The sequence below is a fragment of the Neophocaena asiaeorientalis genome, unplaced genomic scaffold (assembly GCF_003031525.2).
Source record: "Neophocaena asiaeorientalis asiaeorientalis breed wild unplaced genomic scaffold, Neophocaena_asiaeorientalis_V1.1 scaffold19, whole genome shotgun sequence".
Lineage (NCBI taxonomy): Eukaryota > Metazoa > Chordata > Mammalia > Artiodactyla > Phocoenidae > Neophocaena > Neophocaena asiaeorientalis.
Window position 1 is genome coordinate 7,329,005 of NW_020173388.1, and position 23,008 is coordinate 7,352,012.

Consider the following 23,008-nt stretch of genomic DNA (forward strand, 5'->3'; position numbering starts at 1 on the left):
TCTGGTTGTTATTTGTTGTAGTGATATTCAGAACCCATATGAATATATTCAGTATCATTTGATATCTGAATAATGTTCAGAAAAAAATCCATTGGAATGTTCGTTCAGATGCTCAGTGTATTTGTAAATTTTACATTCATTACTTGTCTGCTCTAGATTTGTTTTGAAAGTTTGTTTAGATAAATATTTTTACAAAAACCACAGAACACTCTGTTACAAAGTATTATTTATTGAATGTAATTCATGAAATAATCTATTTTTACTCCTCTTTGAGAAATACTTGTTTTTGATACATCTCCATTAAGTGCTTTGGACGTGAGAGAATATTTTGATGTTTTTACAGAACTGATTGTTAAGGTAACAGGTATAGTAATTTAGGACACTTCACAGGTAGCTTTTGTTTTTTCATTGAAATGTAGACCTGGGAAATTCCCTGGGAAGCAGAACAAGAACAAGCTGTCCATTTTACCTGTGACCTGTTTAGCGTAACAGTAAAGCCTCAGCTACTCATCCTCACCATCAGATGCTATTTTTCTATAAACTGAATTGTTAACTTTGCCTCTTCTGCTGTCATTCCTCCCCTCCATCAAGCGCTGATATGACAAGCAACAGACTTGGGGGAGGTAGAGGACAAAGGCAGCATCCCCAGAGATGGGGCAGACACATGCTTGTTTAAATAACTACAGTCCTTCAGAGGTGGATTATAATGACATGGGGGACAAATGAAATGAAAGCAAGGTATTTTAGGGGCTCTCTAATGGGCAGGTAGGAAGAATGCAAAAATTATACACAGTAGGGACTGTATGTGTGCTCCATAACATTTAAAAATATACTTATTTGTATTCTTTTTGCATTGAGAAAACAAATTGTGTGTGATAGTTTTGAATGAAAAGTGGAAGTTCTACGTGATAGTTTTGAATGAAAAGTGGAAGTTCTACCTAGTTTTTGAGTGAATTTTTTTAAAGATCATGAGAATGTTACGGTGCTAAACTTGACAAAAAAAAAAAAGAACATTGAAATGCTGATAATTTTAGTAATCTTTTTTAAAGCACTGAGGGGGCAAAGATTACAAATTATGCCGTAGAAAAATAAACCTATGAATGTGTCGAGTTACCAATTTGACTTTCAGTTGATTCAGTTTGTAATAACTATTAATGACCTCTGTTTACAATAAAGATTCTGTAAAATTGTTTGCTGTTAATTTTTTAATTGTTAAAATATTAGCAGGTTTCTACTTATATAAATGTGCTGAATGTAAATACAGCTTGAGAATTGGACGCCGCCAGTATTTATGTAATCTCTCTGGAATCCTGGAGCTCAGAGTTAGAAGTTGTACAGACCCAGTCTGGAAACTCCTACCCTCTGCATTGCAGAAGGCCTCGCTCTGTTGGCTTTTCCCCCAGTATCCCAGGGGAATGTGCACCGCTGTCTGTTGCTGTCACCTCTGCAAGAGGCCAGAGCTTGGAGATGAAAGGGTTGAAGGTTTGCCACAGGGCAGGCTCCAGGGCAGATGGGTGGAGCCTCAAAGGCTCAAGTCTAAAATCCCCACCTGGCTTGATTCAGAGAGAGATCCATGTGAAAAATCCCTAAGGACCAAAGGTATGCCTTAAAAACAGTGTTACTGTTGTGTTCTTTCTACATCTTAGCAAAACTAGCCTCTCCTGCTTTTTTTCTTCCAACTGTTGTAACTTCTGTTTCTTTTATATAGGAATGAACTCTTCATTTCCTTTCTACTTTGTTTTTTCTACTGCCTTCTCCCTGTCTCACTGTCTGACACACCCAGTATTTCTGCTCCCTCATACTTCAGCTTGAATATGTCCATTTAAAGATTTACATTCCACATAATTGTCTCCAATATCCTCAGAAAAATTTTCTAGAGTTCTCAGGTGTTCCTTACCTAATACATATGTTTGTTTTATATATATATAATATTTTTTAAAATTTACAAACGAATACCTTTCACTTTATGCCATAAGATTATCCTTATCCAGCTGTTTTGAACTCAAAACTGTTAGTTATAGATAAATCTCTTCAACTTAGAAAGAATCAGGTCAGTGAAAGTCTTACTTAAGTCCCCTTAAGAAGAAGTTTTTTCCAACCACGTTTCTCTTCAGTATTGTAGTGTGCCTATGAATGATGAATCTTTTTTTGTTGCTGACGTTGTTACATTAGCTTGCTATATAATTACATATGTAATGATTGCAGCTTTGAATATGGTAACAAATATCTTTCTGACTCTACAAATTAATTGAATTTCTGATATTGCATAAGAGGCACACTTTAAAAATAAATCACTCCTCCATGCTGTAGGGCACCTTTGCAGTTCATAGCCACGTGTACCCGAACTTAGATGCCCTTCAAAATATGGCAGATTTGACCTTGTATGAAACCAAAGTTTAAAAAGTTACATGGTAAATTTCATCCATTGCATGCATTCATTTATCCAAGCAGAGCATAACCCTATGACAGACTGCAGACTATTAAAAATATAAAACATGGGAGAAAATATATACATACATAGATGAGATAAATAGATGATAGATAGGTAGATAATACAGATATAGCCCTATATATAGATATATAGATAGCATAGTCCTATGACAGACTAAAGACTATTAAAAATATAAAACATGGGGGGAAGTTATATATATATGTATGTATGTATGAAAACATGGCCCTTACCATCTGGGAGCTTATAGTCTTTTGGGCTGTTTAAAACAGACACAATGCAAAGCAATAGCCATATAGGACAGTACTGATATTCTGTCAAACTGAATGTTACTAACATGCATTCATTCATTCAATAAATATTTACTGAAAGATTTCTGAACAAAATAGAGGCCAAAGCAGGAAGAAGGGTCTTCAGGTCATAGGATTTGTGATGGATCTGGAAGGACATATGTAGGATTTGGACTGAGGAGAGGAAAAGGCATTGGGCTTGGAATTGGAGTGAAGTAAAAGCTAATTTTTGCATGAGATCTACATATATACCGAGGTGCACAAGCCCTATCTTGTAGTTGCTCCACATGTACTTTTAAAACTAGTTCATGAACTTAGGTAAATAATACAAAGCCTGGGATGCCAACCTGAGGGATTTGGACTGTAGGCACTGCAGAGCCCTTTAAGGATTCTGAATGAGGATATGTTATGGGAAAACAGTACTATGGGGAAGCAATCCTTTGGAATTTCATTGGATGAAGCAAGAAGGAAAATTGAAAGGCAGTGACAGGAAAACCAGTTAGCCCATTCTAGTATTGCAGATTAGTGATGAGAACTAGAGTGGTGCCATTTGCCATTGGAACAGAACAGAAGGGACAATTTGCTGTAAACCTATGTGCCGAGTAATGTGGTTATTTGTACACACACTGATTTTTTAATGGAATTTAGTAATTAAAACAAATAACAAAAAAGTTATTCATCTACTCTTTTGTTGTTTTTTATTGGAGTATAATTGCTTTACAATGGTGTGCTACTTTCTGCTTTATAACAAAGTGAACCAATTATACATATACATATGTTCCCATATGTCTTCCCTCTTGCGTCTCCCTCCCTCCCACCATCCCTACCCCACCCCTCCTCATCTACTCTTAAAATTGTTTTTTGTGCATACATTCAGGCATTGTGATTTGTAGATACTTGTTTTAAAGCTTTCAATTGCTTCTCAAGAATCTTTGGGGAAAAAGATACTTGAGTTTCTGTATCTAATTATATCTTCATGGGTCCTAGGGAGAGCATCCTTTTCATAATCCATTTTTTTTTAACGTAGATATCTAAATGGTTTCAAGTGGATTTGAAAAGCCACAAAAGCCGCAAAGACAAAGCTTGTAGTTCTTCTAGTCATTAAAAAAAATCGAGTCTCTTTCATGAGTTGAACTTTCCACCGATACAGTTCCACGGTTTGGTGTAACTGTATGGCTTGTCACTCATGTGATAAAGCACATGGCTGATTACCGTGCTGTAAAATAAGGATAATAGACTTTGCTCGGTACTGAAGACCAGGAAGGAAGCAGAGAAGTTTTTAATCTTGGTAGGTTTCCCTCATTCCAAAGCAGACTGCAGGGTGAGTAATCCTGGAAAAGCAGACACAGGTGAGGCCCAAGTGAGTACACATTTTCTGACAAATCAGGAGGGGTTCTTTCTTTAAAACTGTGGCATAAATGTAATTTTACACTATAGCTGTTTACCATTTTGGTAGCTACATTTTGCCCCACTGTCTAAGAAATCAAACATCCGTGTAAATTGGCAATCAAGGCAAGATAACTTTCCTGAATCTTAAATTGAAAATTAAAATTTCTGCTTATTTGCTATTAGTTTTTACATAAGTTATTTTGAATAAGTCAATTTTTCTTTCTCCAGGCATTATGAAAAACCTACGTCTCAGAGTCGTTACCATGGTTATAGGTCTTTATTTTACTGACACAATGACAAACCCATCAAGAAAAAGCAGTATTTTATTCAATTCCAAGTGCCAATGGAACGGATATCTTCTGACAAATTGTTCTTTTGCTGGAAAGCATGAAATACCTGTGGACATATCACAGATAGCAGCCATAGTGGATGTAAGTTCCAGTTTCTTTAGGGTTCTCTTACAAACTCACATGAAAAAAGAAGAATGGAATATAAGACACCTGGACCTCAGTAACAATCTCATATCGAAAATAACCTTAAGCTCTCTTGCACATTTTCATGCTTTGGAAATATTAAACCTCAGCAACAACGCCATTCACTCCGTGTCATTGGATCTACTCAGTTTCAAGTCCTTGTGGGTGAAACGCCACAGAGGCAGCTTGAGAAATGGGCTTCCATTTCTAAAGTTGCTCATTCTTCAAAGAAATAAACTCAGTGACATTCCCAAGGGTAAGTACAACTTTAAAAGATGGACTAGACCAAGAAACAATGAGTATGTGGAGAGCTAATGTTTTATGTCAGTAAGAATTCCAGGTTTGTTTTCAGTTTCAAGGAAAGAGCTGAAAGTAAAGCAGTTGGATCAGAGCAAATATAATAAAAGGAGTTTCTTAGTGGAATTTTAAGTTATAATATGTGGAATTTAAAGTCAATGTAATTTAATCTCCCATTGCTATAACTTACATTAATCTTATATGGATTTGTCAAGAGATACTAGGAAGTATTTAAGTACTAAATAATAATGTGTGATTTTAAATTACCTACTTTGATTTATATTTTTTTTTTACTAATTACAGAAAAGCACTGAGAAATAAGTAGTTCAGATACTTTTAATACGTAACAATGCAAATTAAGTGTTGCCATATTTATAATTTTTATTTTTACAGAATACATTTTACATCTTCTTATCTGGTTTTCCTCCAAATGTAGACTACATATATGCTAATATTATATATAAACTTCCTTATTATCAAATCAAAGTAGGACTCCTTATCAGAACTCCACATACCCTCCTATTATAATAAATTCTCATCCATTCCAACACTCAATAATCTACATTTTGGAGTTCCTTAAGTAATCCACCAATGTTTTATTTAGAAAATGTATCAGATTCATAAGCCAGAGCTTCCTTTTTATATTCAGGAGTGCTAGACAGTTTCCTTTCCCTGTCTATTTTCAGTCTTGGTCACTCTTTGCTAAGTACTTACTTTATATAAGATCTTATGCTAAAAATAGAAAGTGTAAGGATTTTGTCATTTTTCTCCATCTCAAATTATGCATATTTAGTTTTTCTCATTTTCAGTTCTTTCATTTCATGCTTTTATTTTCTTGTTTTTTCATTTATTTTTTGCTCTTTCTCCAGTATCTTGTTTTAAGCATAATTTTGACTATAATAGCCTGGCAGGTGAAGGGACTACTATTTCAGTCACCACAGCAGCAGAATTGTGTGAGAAGGACAGGAGTCTTCTCTCCCTGAACTTTCCCATAAAAGCAGTGTATAGTATTTTCAGTGCAAAGTGTAAACTAATTGCGTTTTATTTTATGATTTTTATCATATTGTTCTTATTACAAAAGGAATGCCTGTTTTTTGTAAAACATTAGGAATTAAAGAAAAATGTAAAGGGAAACATTAAAGTCCCTCATGTAATATGTATTCTTCAAGTTTATTCTTTATGCCTACATATATATTTTTCTTTCAAAATTGGATTTACTGTCCATAATATTTCATAACATAATTTTATATCACAGAATATTTTGAACATCTTTACATAATTAAGCAATCTCATAAATAATATTTTAAATAGTTGAAAATTTTAATATATTATAATCTGTTCAATCAAACAACATTTAGATTATTTCCATTTGTTTGCTATAACTCTGACGAACATCATTAAAGCTACACATATCCACATGATATAACTGTGTTTGCTAACTAGTATGGTAGATGTGAATCTCAACCCACAAATTCAAGTGTACTAGAGATATAACCTTCTACTGTTTATAACTCAGCACAGTTTCTGATTCTGAGCCCCCATTTTGCTAGCGTCAGTTGTGGTGGGATGTACGGGTACTTACACTTAACATCAGTTTTTCATGGGCTTTCCTTTATCTTTTCCTAGATTTATACCGCAGCTCTAGAATCTTATACCCTGACAAGGCTTCAAAGTGTGTGTGTGTGTGTGTGTGTGTGTGTGTGTGTGTCTGTGTGTCTGTGTGTCTGTGTGTGTGTGTGTGTGTGTGTGTGTGTGTGTGTGTGTGGTGTGTGTGTCCCTTACCCCCTCTAGCCAGAGAATGTTTCTTTTCAGTCTTTCAGTTTGGAGAAAATTCTTACCTGCTTTTGTTTCTTCAAAACTCTCTATCTAGATCTAGAAATTCCTTTTCTCTAAAGATTCAGGCCTTTGGAAAACAAAAGCCAAAAAGACTTGTAGTCGCCTCTGCTTGCCTCTGCTTTCTACCTTGCCATGTGCCTCCCCTGGAACAATTAACATAGAGCTTTTACTTTCTGCTTGAACGGAAAGGACACAAGGAAAATAGAGACAGGTAAAAGCTTAATATGTCAAAATATTATTCCACCATAACAGTGGATAGAGAAACGCTGACTGTATCTCCTTAAGGCAGATGAATTCTCTAGAGCTAACTGGAGGTTAGGAGGAATACATTCATTTAACGACCAAATATCCCTATAAAATGCAGATGTAGTCCCATCCTCCTTTCCCAAGTTAAACTTCTACCTCCCAGAATATCAGGAAATATGTTAAGCTTGCCAAGGAGGGGATAAAAAGATGTGAAATGAGTAAATCCTTTATCTGAAATTCTAATGGAATTCTAGCAAATAAAACCATGGAGAGATGAATGAAACAGATTGATGATGGAGGTCCACTGTAAGCCCTGAATCTATTTGGATGTAGTTCAGAGTTCTTTTCTCCATAGCATTTTGGGGTTTGTTTTCCTGTAATCATCATACACTTTCAGTTCTTATTAGGGACTAGAGTCCCCTCTGGCGTCCCGCCCCATTTTATGATTCTGTGACTATGGCTGGGTAACTCTGACGTTGAAATCCCATTTTCGAGGGAAAAAGCTGGTAAGAGAGGTGCTCCCTGAAGTGCCATCCTATTCCTGACCTTTGTTCTTTTTTGATTCCTTTATCCTACGCCTTTTTAAAGGAAATGTCTAGATAATGTAATATTTACTCAGAACTGTGAGGATTAAAGGAAAGATGTATCTTAAGAACCTAACTTAACACAGTATTTGGCATCATAAACAGTAGCTATTAAAATGTGAAAAGTACTTCATAAACTTCTGAAGTACTTTGCAAATATTAGTTATTATTACTCTTGGCACAAATTGAGAATAACAGTCTTTTAGAAACAAATGAGAAATTTGTTTTTGTCCGAATCTCAAGTTATCTTTTAAAATGTTAAATAATTATTGCAGTAGATGTGACTCCTAGCCCACTATAATTCATAAGCAGAGAATCATTTGTATCTATTTACACAGGTGTTTGCACTCATCTAAAGATAATGATTAATTAGAGATTTCTCAGAAAGCGGCAATCAAGCAATTGGCCTATAGCACCTTTATAAATCATGTTTCACATATCTTAATATGGTGACAGTTTATAGAGCCAGTGAAAAGTTGCTTTGACTGTGGAAAGCCCATTTTTGTAAGGGTGAAAGATCACACTGACTAACCAGCTCAGTGTCAGCTGATTTCCTTTCTTGATGCTGATCATCTGTGATGTTACCAATAAGCTTCATGTTGGGAAAACACCCAGAGGAGGTACTGGCCAGTGCAATTCACAAAACAGAAGCCAGCCATGAATTTAACCTTCATGACCATATTCCTCCCATATTCTTGGAGTACAGCATTAATAATGGAAAAATCAGTTTTAAAAAATTGAGAACAAGGGGATTGGTCTCCAGTTAAACTATCCCACTTTCATCAAACAGTATTTCTGGAGTGCCCACAAAGTGCCTGAAAACGTATCAGCACCAACATCTTACTGAGTTTCCAGTTAGGTTGAAAGACCAGATGTGACAGCCTCACATTAACATACTAAATTCCAGAATCCAAGAATACTCCTCAACATTGATTTGCCATGCAAAATATGTAAAAGAACATATTCTCTTATTGAGAAACACAGCCAAGTGTCATAGAAGAGTTTACCCAAATTTTCCAACTCCATCTTGAGAGACCGCCAAACAAAAAGGTCATTTGCAGGACTCCACCAGTTCTCTTAATAACATTGAACCTTAATTCTCTAAAATTGGAAGTAAAAGGAAAATCTTCATGTGGGAGGAGTAACTGAACTTCACAGTCTTAATTCCCATGTGCAGAAGTTTCCCTTCTTCTTGGGGATCTTAGCTTGATATTAAGAAGGGAATCAAATAAGAGGATATTCTTATAACTCTCCATGTTCAAAATCCCCCCCATGCTTGGGCATGTTCTGGTCCCACTCTTCCTATTTACTCTTTTACTTTATCTTTTATACGCCTTGTATTACTCTATTTGCTTGTTTATTGACCTTAAGCAAGTCACTTAACCTATAAAACTTCCTGGTCCTTATCTTTAACTGGAGATAGTGATATATACAGGGTTGATGTGAGGGTTAGAGATAGCATTTGTAAAAACTATAACACACAGAGTGATGACATATATAAAACATCTCTCATTGTACCTCGTACATAACAGGTGCTCAAAAAGTGTTAGTTCTCCTTTAGGGCCATTTGATCAGCCTGAGATCTAATTCTGTTTCCCATCCTAGTCTTTGCTATAATAGTCATCACCTCCTTGATTTCTGGTACAATGAGTAACCGAAGGTGATTTTCATTCTCTTTCTACAACTGTTCAGAGTTTGTATAAAGTTCAGAGTGCTCACCAACAATCTTACACTACAGCTCATACTTCTGTAGGCCTGTATAATGATGGAGGCCCCTGATTCTCCATGTTCTGAGTGCTCTGGTCTGTCCTCTGAACCACACTGACTTGTGAGACCATCACCACTATCAAGATAACTATCCATCACCCCCCAGAATTTCCTCATGCCTCTCTGCAATCGATCTTTCCCACCCATCATCTCTCCCCTGCCCAAGTAGCCACTGATCTTCTTTCTGTCACTATCGATTCATTTGCATTTTCTATAATTTTATATAAATGCAATCATTCAACACATTCTTTTATTTTTGATGTATCTTCTTTCATTCATGTCGTTGTATGTATTAAAAGTGCATTCCTTTTTATTTCTGAGTAGAATTTCATTGTGTGGATACTCTCATTTACCTGTCAGCAGACACTTGGACTGTCTTTTTTGGTATGACAAATAAAACTGCTAGCTAAAGGGATGGAGAAAGATACGCCATTAGAGAAACACTAATCTAAGGAAAGGTGGAGTAGCCATGTTAATTTCAGACAAAGGAGACTTCAGGGATAAAGAAAGCACTACTTAATGATAAAGGGATCAGTTCTTGAAGGGGATATAATAATTCTAACGTGAATACACCTAACAATAGATTGTCAAAATATGTGAGGAAAAACCTGGCAGAACTGTACAGAGAAGTGAGCAAATCTGTTACCAAACCTAACTTGTGTCTGCTGGCCCGATGTGCAACAAAGCCGATCTACGGACACCGGGTTGTGGTGAAGGAAAGCACAGACAGCATTTACCTCAGGGTGCCGAGGAAGGAGAACAGGCAACTCACGCTCACATGGCCTGAACTCCTCGACGGTTTTCGGAGTAGAGTTTTTAAAGACAGGGTGAGGGAGAGGGTCACAGGGTGTGTGATCCGCTCACGCCCAATTCTCTGATTGGTTGATGGCAAAGAAACAGGGTGATGTTTCAGGAATCATCAACCTTCTGGTTCCAACCATGGAGTCTATGTGCTCATGGGGTCAGCATGCAGTTAACTTCCTCCACCCGGTGGGGTCTTAGTATCTGCAAAACAGCTCAAGGCTGTGACTCAGGGTATTATCTATACCCTTGAGGAAGAACTAAAGGTCATTGACTTTTTTTTATAGCTAAACTATTATTTTTCTTAATTGAAGTATAGTTGATTCACAATGTTGTGCCAATCTCTGCTGTACAGCCAAGGGACTCAGTTATACACTTATGTACATTCTTTTATTATGTTCTTTTCCATTATGGTTTATCACAGGATACTGAATATAGTTCCCTGTGCGATACTGTAGGACCTTGTTGTTTATCCATTCTAAAGGTAATAGTTTGCATTTACCAACCCCAAACTCCCCCAGTCCATCCCTCTCCCTCCCCCACTCTCCCTGGGCAACCACAAGTCTGTTTCTGTTTTGTAGATAGGTTCATTTGTGCCATATTTTAGATTCCACATATAAGTGATATCACGTATTTGTCTTTCTCTTTCTGACTTACTTCACTTAGTATGATAATCTCTAGTGGCATCATGTTGCTGGAAATGGCATTATTTCATTCTTTTTTATGGCTGAGTAATATTCCATTGTATATATGTACCACATCTTCTTTATCCATTCCTCTGTCAGTGGACATTTAGGTTGCTTCCATGTTTTGGCTCTTGTGAACAGTGCTGCTATGAACACAGGGGGGCATGTATCTTTGAATTATAGTTTTGTCTGCATGTATTCTCAGGAGTTGGATTGCTGGACCATATGGTCATTCTATTTATATAAACTATTATTATTTTGTCTTGCTTGACTGTTTTCCTTTGTTTCTACATTTTGTCACTTCTGTGATTGAATTTGCTCTTTGGAACTTGGGGAAGCCCTAGGAGGCTAAAGCTTTTCTACAAATGAGAGGCCAGGGACACAGGGGTCTATCCCTGAGAAGGCCCTGCAAGGTCCAGCTCCATTTCAAATCCACTGTTACAGTTGGAGATTTCAACACCCCCCTGTCCATTGATAGAGAGCAAACTAGGCATGGTCTCCCTCTCCACTGAACTCCTGGGGTACTTATTCAATTCAATTAAGTACTAGATATGATAGGGACCACGAGCTCACATCCCTGTACAGGTCAGGCAATTATCATGAAAATGTTAAGAAACTTCTTTCATATCAGCTTCTGTGTTGCATTTTTTTCTCAAGACCCATACATTTGCATATTAAAACACGTAGGAATAACTTTTTCTTGTGTGTTTGTCTTATCACGGAACCAGACACAAAGTTTCTCTGCTGTCTTTGTCCTCAGCACTAAGTACCGTGCTCATAATATTTTGACTGAGCTGTCGTCCTTGCAGTCTCTTGCTTAGTCTGTACAGCTGAAATGAGCAAATGAGAACATAGATGTGCAGCCATTTCATTTAGGTCATCATGTCTCTGCATAATTAGTCTTACGGTAAGTACTGATAGTTTGCAGATAGTAGACAAGGAATAAACCCTTCTGGAATTGAACCAACCTGATCTGCTATGTAGTAGTTTGTTAAAGACACAGACTACGTGTGAGAACAGAGCAGAAGGAAATGTAAAAATTCAGGGCTTCCACGTGAGACTCATATGGGAACTCAGATTTGGAAGACTGCTATGGCTGGCATATCATTCTCAACCTTTACCTTCAGTGCCAAATGGGCCTCATGGTTACTTCTGGAATCAAGTGAAATACAAAGGCAGAGACCAAAACTCAATTATATTATTTTGCCAGAAACTGAAACCTCTAGCTCTAACATATTACCTTTGAAAAATATAAAAAATAGTTATAATATCAACGATAAGTAGTTAAAGGATACAGCTACAAAATAGAATGAGGACATCTTAAAAGGGGAAGAATTCATCCATGTAAATAAAGCATCAAAACAACTTTTTCCCCTATAACGATAGCAAGATCATCCAGTTTTACCCATAGTTCAATCAAATAAGCAAGTATCATATTTACCGTTTCATTCAATCAAGGTTAGATTTTTGATTGATGCTTTTATTATAAAATTAGCACATGTTAATTCAAAGGAAGAATTCAAAAGTGTATAAAATCGAAGCATAGTTTCACCTCCCTCCACCATCCTACTTCTAAGTGTAGCTACCACTGGTAGCTTAGTTCATCTCCTTCCAGGCCTTCTTCTCTGCTCGCTTGAAACATATGTGTATGTTTGCATGTGGCCTTTTTTTCCCAAGAACATTGGAATTATACTCTACTTTCCTGCAACTTAGCTTTTCCTTCCTGTTTAGTTGTTTCACGTTGATCCATCCCATTCTCTTTTAAGACTACGCAGTATTGTGTAGTATTGATATACCATCCTTTGCCCATTTCTCTGTCGTGAACCATTTAAGTTGTGTCCAGTTTTCCACCATTACAAACAATGCTGCAGTAAGTACCACCAACTGATATTTCAAGTTGCTTTTTAATTTTAACAGGGCTGTGGAAACTGAAGTCATTACGGAGTTTGGATCTATCATTCAATGGGATAACGCAAATTGGTTTGTCTGATTTTCATAACTGCCTGCAACTAGAAAGCCTCCATTTAAAGAGCAACAAGATATTCAGAATTCATCCAGAAGCCTTCAAGGACCTAAAAAAATTACAGGTTAGAAAATAGTGTTTATAATATTTCTAATATGCAGAACTATAGGCAATTCTATTAGAAGAATACTTCTATTGAAGAGTTTCTTCATGCCCAGTAGTACTGGCTACCAATCAAAAAATATAAGTCTATTTTAAGATGCCCCTAAAAGAGCTGAAGTCTCTCTCTTGCCTCAGAAATCCAAGGCCTCAGTAGTGGACATGAATGTGGACATTTTATTTGAACATGTATGCTCAGCAGCAAGGATTGGTTCATTATTTTTCCTAAATCTAATGAAACCCAACTCCAAGCTTCCACTTACCAGTTGGCAAGAAATTAAATCTCGGTTATTAGCAAGGCTCCCTCCCTGAACTACAGGGTCAATCAAAGGTCCCTGGGGTTTTATGCAATTTGGGACTCTATGGGCCTAAATGGGCTCTACACCCCATAGAGCCCAGGACCACATGGGCCTCTGAAGGCCAGTGACCCTGATGCTTCCACACCAAAATTGGGCACAGAATAATACAAATCATAATGATATCAACTCATCTTTGCATCCCACTTACCACATGCCACACGCAGTTCTAAACATCAGAGCCAGGTTGGGGGGATCGACATCACATTTTGGAGGCATGGTGCCTGTCTCTCGGGCACCTTGCAGTGAATCTCACCGAGGTCCTGCCAGCTGGGAGTGTGAGTAACCCCTAGGGCCCTGCTCTAGCTTTGGCAGCTTCAGCCCCTTCTCCTCCTAGCCCCTTCCTCCTCTCTCCTCCTCTATGAGGAGATATTGTAAAATCTCCCCTCAGTGCTCCTTTAGAAACACCAGGACCTAGAGATGGCTTAGGAGAAGCTTGAATCCCCTGTCCCCATAACCTGCACCACACACCCCCATTCTTTATATAGGCCGGTATCATCCAATAAAGCATAATGTGGGCCACATATGTAACTTTAGATGTTCTCGGTAACTAGATTTAAGAAGTAAAAATAAGCAGGTGAATTTAATTTTACTAATATATTTTGTAACCCAATATATCCATATATTATCTTTTACACATGTAGTCAATGTAAAAATTATTAATGAGATATTTTCCATTCTCTTTTTTCATACTAAGTCTTCAAAGCCCTGTGTGTATAGCTGATGCTTGGTATCCAAGGGGATTGGTTCCAGGACCCGCATGGGTACCAAAATCTGTGGATCCTCAAGTCCCGTATGTAAAATGGCATAGTACTTGCGTATAACCTAAACACATCCTCCCATATACTTTAAATCATCTCTAGATTACTTATAATAATACAATGTAAATACAATGTAAGTGCTATGTAAATAGTTGCCTGTGCAGGACAAATTCAAGTTTTGCTTTTTGGAACACTCAGCATTTTTTTTTTTAAACTATTTTCTGTCCATGGTTGGTTGAATCTGAGAATGCAGAAACCATAGATATGGAGGGCAGACTGTATCTTACCCTTACTGCACATCCCAGTTTGGACTAGCCATCGCATAGCTGCAAGACAAATGCCCAACCTCGCCCCCGCCCCTTTCAACCGGAATGGCCCTCCAAGCCCGTCCTCTCTCGGAGACTAGTGACGCAGTGGTGAGGGAGGTCGACCCTGCAGCCAGCTGCCTGAGTTTAAACCCAGGCTCTGCTGCTCGCCAGCCACACGATCTTGGGCAAGTTACCAGACCACTCTGTGCCTCAGTTTTCTCATCTGTAAAAGGGAGGTAAGTTGCTTCCTTTTTCATAGAGTTTTGTGAGAATTAAATGTTTTAATCCGTAGACTGTGCTTTGAACAGTAGTTGGAATACAGTAAGCCCTTTATAAATGTAGACTACGTATAGAAATTCTAAAGTGGTTGCGACGCCCTACTCTTTTTTTTTTTTTTGCGGTACACGGGCCTCTCACTGTTGTGGCCTCTCCCGTTGCGGAGCACAGGCTCCGGACGCGCAGGCTCAGCGGCCATGGCTCACGGGCCCAGCCGCTCCACGGCATGTGGGATCTTCCCGGACCGGGGCACGAACCCGTGTCCCCTGCATCGGCAGGCGGACTCTCAACCACTACGCCACCAGGGAAACCCAGCTCTACTATTTTAACATACAAATCTGATTGTAAGCTTTCACGACAAGGGCCTGGCCCCTGCTTGCCCCTCCAGCCTCATTTCAAGCCACCCTCCCCTTGCTGACTGCATTCCTGCCTAGTTTTCACCCCAAGCCCTCCCCTATTGCTGATCCTTTTGCCTGGAAGAGCTAACTCTTACTACTCCTCAGGAAGCCTTCCCTGGGTCTCCAGATTGAATTAGTTTCCCTTTATACACAGGTATAGTAGACTATGCTTTTTCCATATTGCACATATGGAAACTGAAATTATTTCATTCTAGGTATGGTTTAGCCATTAATGCCTATATCCCCATAACCCTTCTACCAGACGGTGAGCTCTTTGAGGACATACATCATGTCTATTTTGTTTTCTAATGCTTAACATATGTCCAGTACATACCATGTATTTACAAACACTTGTTGAATAAACAAAGGAAGGAACGGCTAGATGATGATCATGGATAGGTGTATTCGTTATCTATTGCTGAGGTCAGCAATCCAGGCAAGGCTTGCCTGGGGCCTCTGCTGAAGGTGTCTCAAGAAGCTGCAGTCAAACCACGGAGGGCAGGTGGGCGACGAGCAGGCCCAGGGGCCGGGAGGCTGCGGGCAGTGGCGCTGTGCCCGGCGTAGCCAGAGAGGCCCCGAGATGCCGAGCAAGAGGAGGTACAACGTGTGGCTCCCACCGGCCCGGATCAAGAAGATCGTGTAGACGGATGAAGAGATTGGGAAGGTGGTGGCGGCTGTGCCTGTCATCCTCTGTCGGGTACTCGAGCTTTTCCTGGAGTCACCGTGGAAGAAGGCCTGCCGGTGACCCAGTCCTGAAACGCCAAGACCGTGACCACATCCCACTGGAAGCAGTGCATTGAGCTGGAGCCGCAGTTTGACTTCTTGAAGGATCTGGTGGCATCCGTGCCTGACATGTAGGGGGATGGGGAAGACAACCACATGGGTGGGAACAAGGGTCCCCGCAGGGGCCGGAAGCCAGGCGGCAGCAGCCGGAAGAATGGTGGGATGCGAAGCAAGGGCGAAGACAAGAAGCTGTCAGGGACAGGCTCACAGCAGGAGGATGTCTGAGGGTACAGATACTGACGGGGAAGAAGAGACACCAATGCCCCCATCCCAGGCCAGCCACCTCCCTGCCCACTTCCAGAGCCCCCCTGACACCCTTCATGCCCTTCACCTCGACTCAGCCTCCGCCCCCCGCACCCCACCCCCTGGGCCCCTCAGCACCTGAGGCAGAGGATGAAGAGGATTATGACTCCCAGCGCCCTCTGCCCCCCAGGCCACACCTGCTTTTAGCTGGGTTTAGTTGCTCTGGGGGAAAGAGAGAAGTTAGAGCTGTTCTTAAGTTTATTATCGGATGAATGGATAAAGAAGATGTGGCACATATATACAATGGAATAAATATACTCCAATAAAGATGTAAAAAAAAATTTTTTTTAAGTTTATTAATAAAATAATAATAAAAGGGGGGGAAAGGCTGCAATCAAGGTGTTGGCCAGTGCTGTAGTCTCACCTGAAGGCCCAACTGAAGAAGGATCCACTTCCAAGCCCACGTGGTTGTTGGCAGGATTCAGTTCCACGTGGGCTACTGGGCTTCGGGTGCCATTCCTTACTGGCTGTCAGCCTAAGCCTGCCCTCAGTTCTGTGCCGTGTGGACCTCCCCACAGGGCAGTTCACAGCCTGGCAGCTCGCTTCAGAGCCCGAAGGAGAGAGCCTGCTAGCAAGAACATCACAGTCTTATGGAATGTAATCGTGGAAGGGACATCCATTGCTTTTGCCATGGTCTGTCGGTTAGAAGAGAGGCACAGGTCTTGCCTATACTCAATGGGAGGAGATGACCCAGATGGTGTGAATATGGGAGCAGGTTATTGGGGACCTGTCTGCCATCGTAGTTATCAGAGCAGACGAGAAAGTCCACTTAACTTGGCAGTGCTCTCGGTTCACCACAAACAGGCCGTCAGATTGCCTGGGAACCTCATTTAGCGTATTGTATACAGATGATATTTGTATGTGTAATTTCCCTATGCCTGTTTTATTTCCTGTGCATTTTCATTGTGCTTTATAAGTCTTCTGCAGCTCACAGGTAATAGATGCTACAGGCAAACTAAAAAACAAGCCCAAGAACGTTCTGAATCATCTGTAATTCTAAATTACCTGAGCTGCCCAGAATCATACAATTTCTCCTTCTCCATTAACCCTTCTGCCTGTTCAGCAGTAACTCTAAAAACTTCTTTGGGAACATGATGAGCATATTTGGTACCAGAAAGTCGAATATTAAAATGGATGTAGTTGGGTTTTTTTCCAGGAGACGTATTTAATACTTGCATTATATATTACGTGTCTTTCCACGTGGGCATCTTTTCAGAAACCAGATAGATTTCTCAAAGCATAAATTCATCCTCTTGTGGAGGTAGAATGAAATGTTTCATTGGCATTTCAAATAAGCATTCCTTTTCCTCTGCCATTCTTCTTAGAGCAGTGACTTGCTGGCAACACTATATGCTTCTCCCAATCTTTCTATATCGTACACTCCTTTCAAATGACAGTGGATGGCCACTTCTTTAGCCACATTGGACTATTCTGTTTTAATCTTTTCTCAGAAATTATTCCTCCTGAATCATTTGATTAGCTCTCTGTCCTCTCTTCTGTTTTGCTTTTAGTTTCGTGATTTATAATATAACAGCTGCTAGGATGGGGGAAAAAATGCAGACATGCACTAAGAAGAAAATACCCCCCAAAACATTAGAATATTTCACCCTTTTGTTGGGGGGGGTACATAGAAAACTATTGATCCTAGTCAAGGCCAGGCCAAAGCAAAGTTTTGTGGGGTTTTTTTTTTTTTCCTTCCTGGTCCCAGTCTCCTACTTCCTATTTTTGACAGCCTTCCCTTGGGAGTCAAGAGTGCTTGGTTACTCAACAGTGCAAAGGTCCCCCTCACTACTGAGTCTTGGTTATGGTGCTGTTTGAGTGTTTGTCTGAGTAAAAGCTCTTCTCAGGAATTTATATAACCCAAGATACCAGTGCTGCTTTTTCCCTGATGTTTATTAAACAATGGACCTGAATTACATTCAGCCTCCATGGTTTTCATCCATGGCCCTCTTTTTTACTTTTCAGCAAGCTTTGCATTTATGATTTTCTCCCAAACCCCATGACCCCACTCTGGTGACTCAGGCTCTGAGAGGCTGTGTTCTGGAGTGGAAGGCACACAGCTACGGAGCCAGATCAGATCTCAGCTCTGCCATTCACTCATTCATTCATTCATTCATTCCTCCCTCCGTTATTTTCTGCGCACCTGGTACCAAGCCTTAGGAGTCGGGATTATATGGGGTATACTGTGACCTAGCCCAGTTTCCTCCTCTGTAAAAAGGGGGAAATGACAAAGTTGTTGGGAGGAATAGACATAATGCATGTAAAGTACCCAGTAGGATGCCTGGTACACAGCAATGCTCTGCAAATGGTAGCTAGAGCTACACCTAGCTATGCTGTCCTGGCCACATCACACCACCGCCATATCCAGCTTCACAGATCCTACTCTGTGTTTTTAGAGTCACTGAATCCTTTTTGTTCCCCAGTTTCCCCTTCATTTCTGATGAGACTAGGAAAATTAGTCATTTTGTTTATACTGAGTAGCCATGGATGCAGAGAAATGTACTATTACCTTTAAGGTAATACTTGATGCAAAAGAACTCTCTCTGCCATTTTTAGTCAACCACAGTTCTTCTGGGCTCTCTGTCCTCATCATCCAGTATCTCCTGCCACTTTCAAGATCACAGGGCTTCTAGACATTCGAGACCTGCTCTCTAATTCCAGACCTTGATAACAACTGGGAGTCTAGGTTATATCGAACAGTACAAATCACAGTTCATAGGAAAGAAGGAAGGAAACGTGATTGGGCATCTAATACAGGCACCATACTTAAAGTTTTCACATACATTTAATCCTCAGAACAACCCTGGGAGGTAGGCTCATTGAGAGTCAACAATTTGCCGAGTCTCACAGAGTTCTTAGGGACAGAGCAGAGAATTAAACCCAGTATTCTGACTCCGAAATCAGTGCTAAATTCATATGTCTTCCATAGAGACATAGACAGTATCCGTAACTAGTTTATTTTGTCTCCAAATGTCTTTATTCACAGACTGTCCTAAATTTGTTTCTTCTCAAGCAGGTTGTAGACCTCAGCAACAATGCTCTGACCGCCATTCTGCCGCTGATGATCATGGCTCTGGAACTTCCCCACCTGGAGGCTGACTTGGCTGTTAATCGGTGGCAGTGTGACTGTAGCGTGGAAGTCTTCCAAAATGTTATTTCTGAATCCTGGAGAAAAAAGTGGAATGCAATTTGCAACAAGTCTATTGGTAAGTCAGTAGTGTCTCTTCTCTCAGAAATGGTTCCATTTAAACAGAAAAGAGACATGAAAAATTTAGTCTCACTTGAAACAATGACAGTCCCCCCAGAAGCAAGAGTGCTGATCTATGGCATTAATCACCCTTGGGCTGTATCACAGAAAAATCATTGGTACCTAACTGTTCTCCTCAGTTCATGAACGAGTTTCTTCACGTGGTGAGAAACCTAGTTCAGCTAGATCAGAAAGCACTGGCTTTGGTCAAAACCAGAAATTTCACAAAGAATTTTTCCCTAAAGCCCCAAAATGTCATATTTTTATCCCAAATATTAATAAAATAACTGATCAAAGAAAGGACTTCTAAAACTTGAAACATAATTATTTAAAATGCTGGCTAACCCTCTGAAAGTATAATCCTACACATACACAAAACACACGTATTTCAAAAGTATATTTTTCTTTGATTTGTTCCCTGCCACTCTCCCAAACTGCTAGAATACGTTACTGCAACTGAATATTTTGGAAAGCTTCTGCCCCCCCCCGCCCCACCACTATTAACTATCTTGGCTAATTCTCAAACTCTTAACTGGGGGAAAAAAAAAAAAAAGAGTCATTTTTTAAAAAAATGAGTCCTGGCCTCTGTTCTATTCAGGACTGCTATTAAGTAGAGACATGGCCATGCTTACCAGGTTTAGGAGAAATCCATGAAGATTAGAGAGAAGTCTTAATGGTGTCAGCCACACTTGGTTCATTGCCCTGTAAGAGCCACACGGGCATTCTGAGTGTGGAGGGCAGAATGTCAGGAACCAGCAGAGAAACCCGAATATTTTTTGCTGTTTGCCAGCACCGAGGAATGGTGAGGAAATGCTATAGCAAACACAGGTGTGGCCAAGGCAGATTTTTGCAGAGGGTTGACGGAATGTTCTCGTAAATGTGCAGTGAGTAAGGGAAGGCTGTGGAGAAAGGAGGAACAATGTGGCTGTCCCTACAGACTGGTTTCCTTTCTCCTGTGGGCAGCAGTCAGCCAGGAAGCTTAAGAAACACAGTCTCCCGGGCCTGGGAGCAGCAGGCCCGAGCCTGAGAGCCTCGTGTAAATGTGCACAGAGCCTGACACATGCTGCTGGCATCGACAACCAATCAAGCAATCAGTCAGTAAAGTTGCTCATCGTGTAATACCCACTTTAAATCTAGCTAGACGAGGACTGAGGACTCACAGATACTTTTTATTTATTTATGGTTTTTTTTATTTATGTTTTTTTTTTTGCGGTACGCGGGCCTCTCACTGTTGTGACCTCTCCCGTTGCGGAGCACAGGCTCCGGAGGCGCAGGCTCAGCGACCATGGCTCACGGGCCCAGCCGCTCTGCGGCATGTGGGATCTTCCCAGACCGGGGCACGAACCCTCGTCCCCTGCATCGGCAGGCGGACTCTCAACCACTGCGCCACCAGGGAAGCCCACAGATGCTTTTTAAACCACTGGAATCTCATTCCCGTGTCAACTCTGCGTGTGCTTTTACCCCCACTCTCAGGGAAGGAGGAGGCATACTGGTGGACGCCCACAAGGCGCGTGTCCAGAGAGACCCACCTTCCTCGCACTGATCTGAATCATACGAAAAGCCTCGCGACGAGCACAGCTGAGAGGCCCTGGGAAGTGCGCTTTTCCACTCTGCGCAAGAAGGACCCTGCGGGCTCTGACACCAGTGACAGGGAGAGGCGGCTGCCAGGAAGCGTTAGGAGCACCGGGGATGTGCAAGCTGCTGGCAGAAGGGAGGACGCTTCCCAGGACCTGGTCCTGGCCGTCTGTCTGTCAGTGTCCATCACGTTCTTCGTGGCTTTCTGCCTGGGGGCTTTTGCGAGGCCTTATGTGGACAGACTGTGGCAACAGAGATGCCGGAAAAAAAGTCCAGGTTCAGGGAACGTGTACTCAAACCAGGGCTTCTACGATGAAATCGAAGCTGTAGGGAACATGGAGCAGACAAGGATGGATCTGCGCCAAACTTTCCACGATCCAAACCTCTGTGAGAACCAAGCCCCACACGCGGCCGTCACTCCTGCGAGAACGCTGGCACCAAGCAGAAAGGAGGCTGGCGGCGGGCAGGGCGGAGAACGATGCGGGGACCACACTGGGGCAGGAAGCGGGAAGGAAAACGCACTCCCAAATCACGGTGCGGCCCGGCCCGTTCTCCGCGGATGGCTGAATGCTGATGACACCCAACTAATGCCGGCGGGACAGGACTGCATCTACAGGTATGATATTCCTGGAGAAGTAAATTATGACACTGTGGCCGGGGAAGGTTCCCTCGGTGAGCGATCAGTGGGCATCCCTGCCGTGGCTGCCACATTACAGACAAGCCCTGGCTCAATCTGTAAGGATTCCAACGAATTAGGCCCACCCATCCCCAGGGAAATGACCACGCCTCTCTCCCAAATGGTGGCGCCTACAAAAGCGCTGAGGGCTGGAGAGAAGGAGGGGAGAGGGGGCAGTCCACACTTCCCTTCGGAGTTTTCTAAGGAGAATGTGATGAGCGCACAGCAGCAAAGGCTCGAGGGCGCCGGTGACGAGGAAGAGCCCCTCGCCCACTACGGAGCGGCCACGCTCAGTGACCCAGGAGCCAAGGACCCGTCCCCGCCCGTCTTCGCTCCGGGGTGGGGTCATGACCTGCATGTTATTCCTGCTAGCAAGGAACTAGCACAAAAGGACACGCCTGACGCTCAGTACGAGTTGGACACCGATTCTGACGAAGGGTCTTTATTTACTCTAAGTTCAACAAGTTCAGAAGACTGGAGAAGTGTGGCTGAAGCAGGGGCACATGGTGAGGAGAGCTGCAGAGCCAACGAGCCCCCGGGGGACGAGGACTCAGGGGAGAGGAGGGACAATGTCGTGTCATTAGAGAGTCTTGAGGACAGCATCGCCTTCCAGAAGATTCTGGAGAAATGTGAGAATCAGGAACCTCATTCTGGAAGAACTCTCATTTCTGATCCAGACGACGGTTTGTACGCGACTCATCCGGAAGGTGGCTCTAACAGCTATAAATTTCAGGATCCACTGACCTTGCCCAGGTCACTGGGCAACAGTCCTTGCAGTGATGAGATCCCAGGCGTGTCCATTTACGACTGTGTCACAGCTCTTCAATCCAAGGCAGCAGAGTGGCAATGCTCACTTAGAGACTTGGAGTTTTCAAATGTAGATGTTTTACCACAAACGCCAACATGTTCTGCTGAAGTTCCCTCAGATCCTGGAGAGTGCCTGTGGTGAAGGAGATGCAGACATTTGTAAATATGAACCTTACGTTCAGGGAGTAGACACAGCTCAAAGCAATATTCCTTCCAAGATCGCTGTGGGGAAAAACTTAAGACCCTCACGACAAGTTTCTGAAGAGGACAACATGAATGGGCACTGATGAGGGGTTCGTGTGTCCTCTTGAGGACAGTGATTCCAGAAAGGTTATAAGCCAAACACAACTGTTACACTCCTGTGGTGACGAACCAGATCTTCAGTGTGAAAGGGGGTGGGGTGGTGGGAGGGGTATTTTGAAAATGGGGTCAAGAGCCAGGTACCACTATTACAGATGCTTCCAAATGAAACCAGTTCACTAAGAACACGGGAGCCCTTCAGTGACAGAGACTGGGGTCAACATTCAGAGCCGAATCAGTGAATTTGATTCTCTAAATTCTTCCCTATGTTTAATTAA

At 41.4% G+C, this 23,008-nt stretch overlaps 1 protein-coding gene and 1 pseudogene across 1 annotated transcript; both read left to right on the forward strand.

Moving 5' to 3' along the window:
- Positions 1 to 4,361: 4,361 nt before the first annotated feature.
- LRRC66 (leucine rich repeat containing 66) lies at positions 4,362 to 22,798 on the forward strand. Its single transcript, XM_024746727.1, has 4 exons — positions 4,362 to 4,857; positions 12,736 to 12,905; positions 19,142 to 19,331; positions 20,846 to 22,798. Exons 1-4 carry the CDS (start codon positions 4,362 to 4,364, stop codon positions 22,570 to 22,572), a joined length of 2,583 nt encoding a protein of 860 aa, XP_024602495.1. The 3' UTR covers positions 22,573 to 22,798.
- On the forward strand, positions 15,620 to 16,337 carry LOC112400755 (dr1-associated corepressor pseudogene; annotated as a pseudogene).
- Positions 22,799 to 23,008: the final 210 nt, after the last annotated feature.

What these genes read in the sequence shown, in the direction of transcription:
- LRRC66 (XM_024746727.1), top strand. Translation starts at nt 4,362, where the DNA reads ATGAAAAACCTACGTCTCAGAGTCGTTACCATGGTTATAGGTCTTTAT. An exon ending in ACTCAGTGACATTCCCAAGG is followed by an intron (nt 4,858 to 12,735) that starts GTAAGTACAACT and finishes TAATTTTAACAG; the next exon opens with GGCTGTGGAAACTGAAGTCA. An exon ending in AGGACCTAAAAAAATTACAG is followed by an intron (nt 12,906 to 19,141) that starts GTTAGAAAATAG and finishes CTTCTCAAGCAG; the next exon opens with GTTGTAGACCTCAGCAACAA.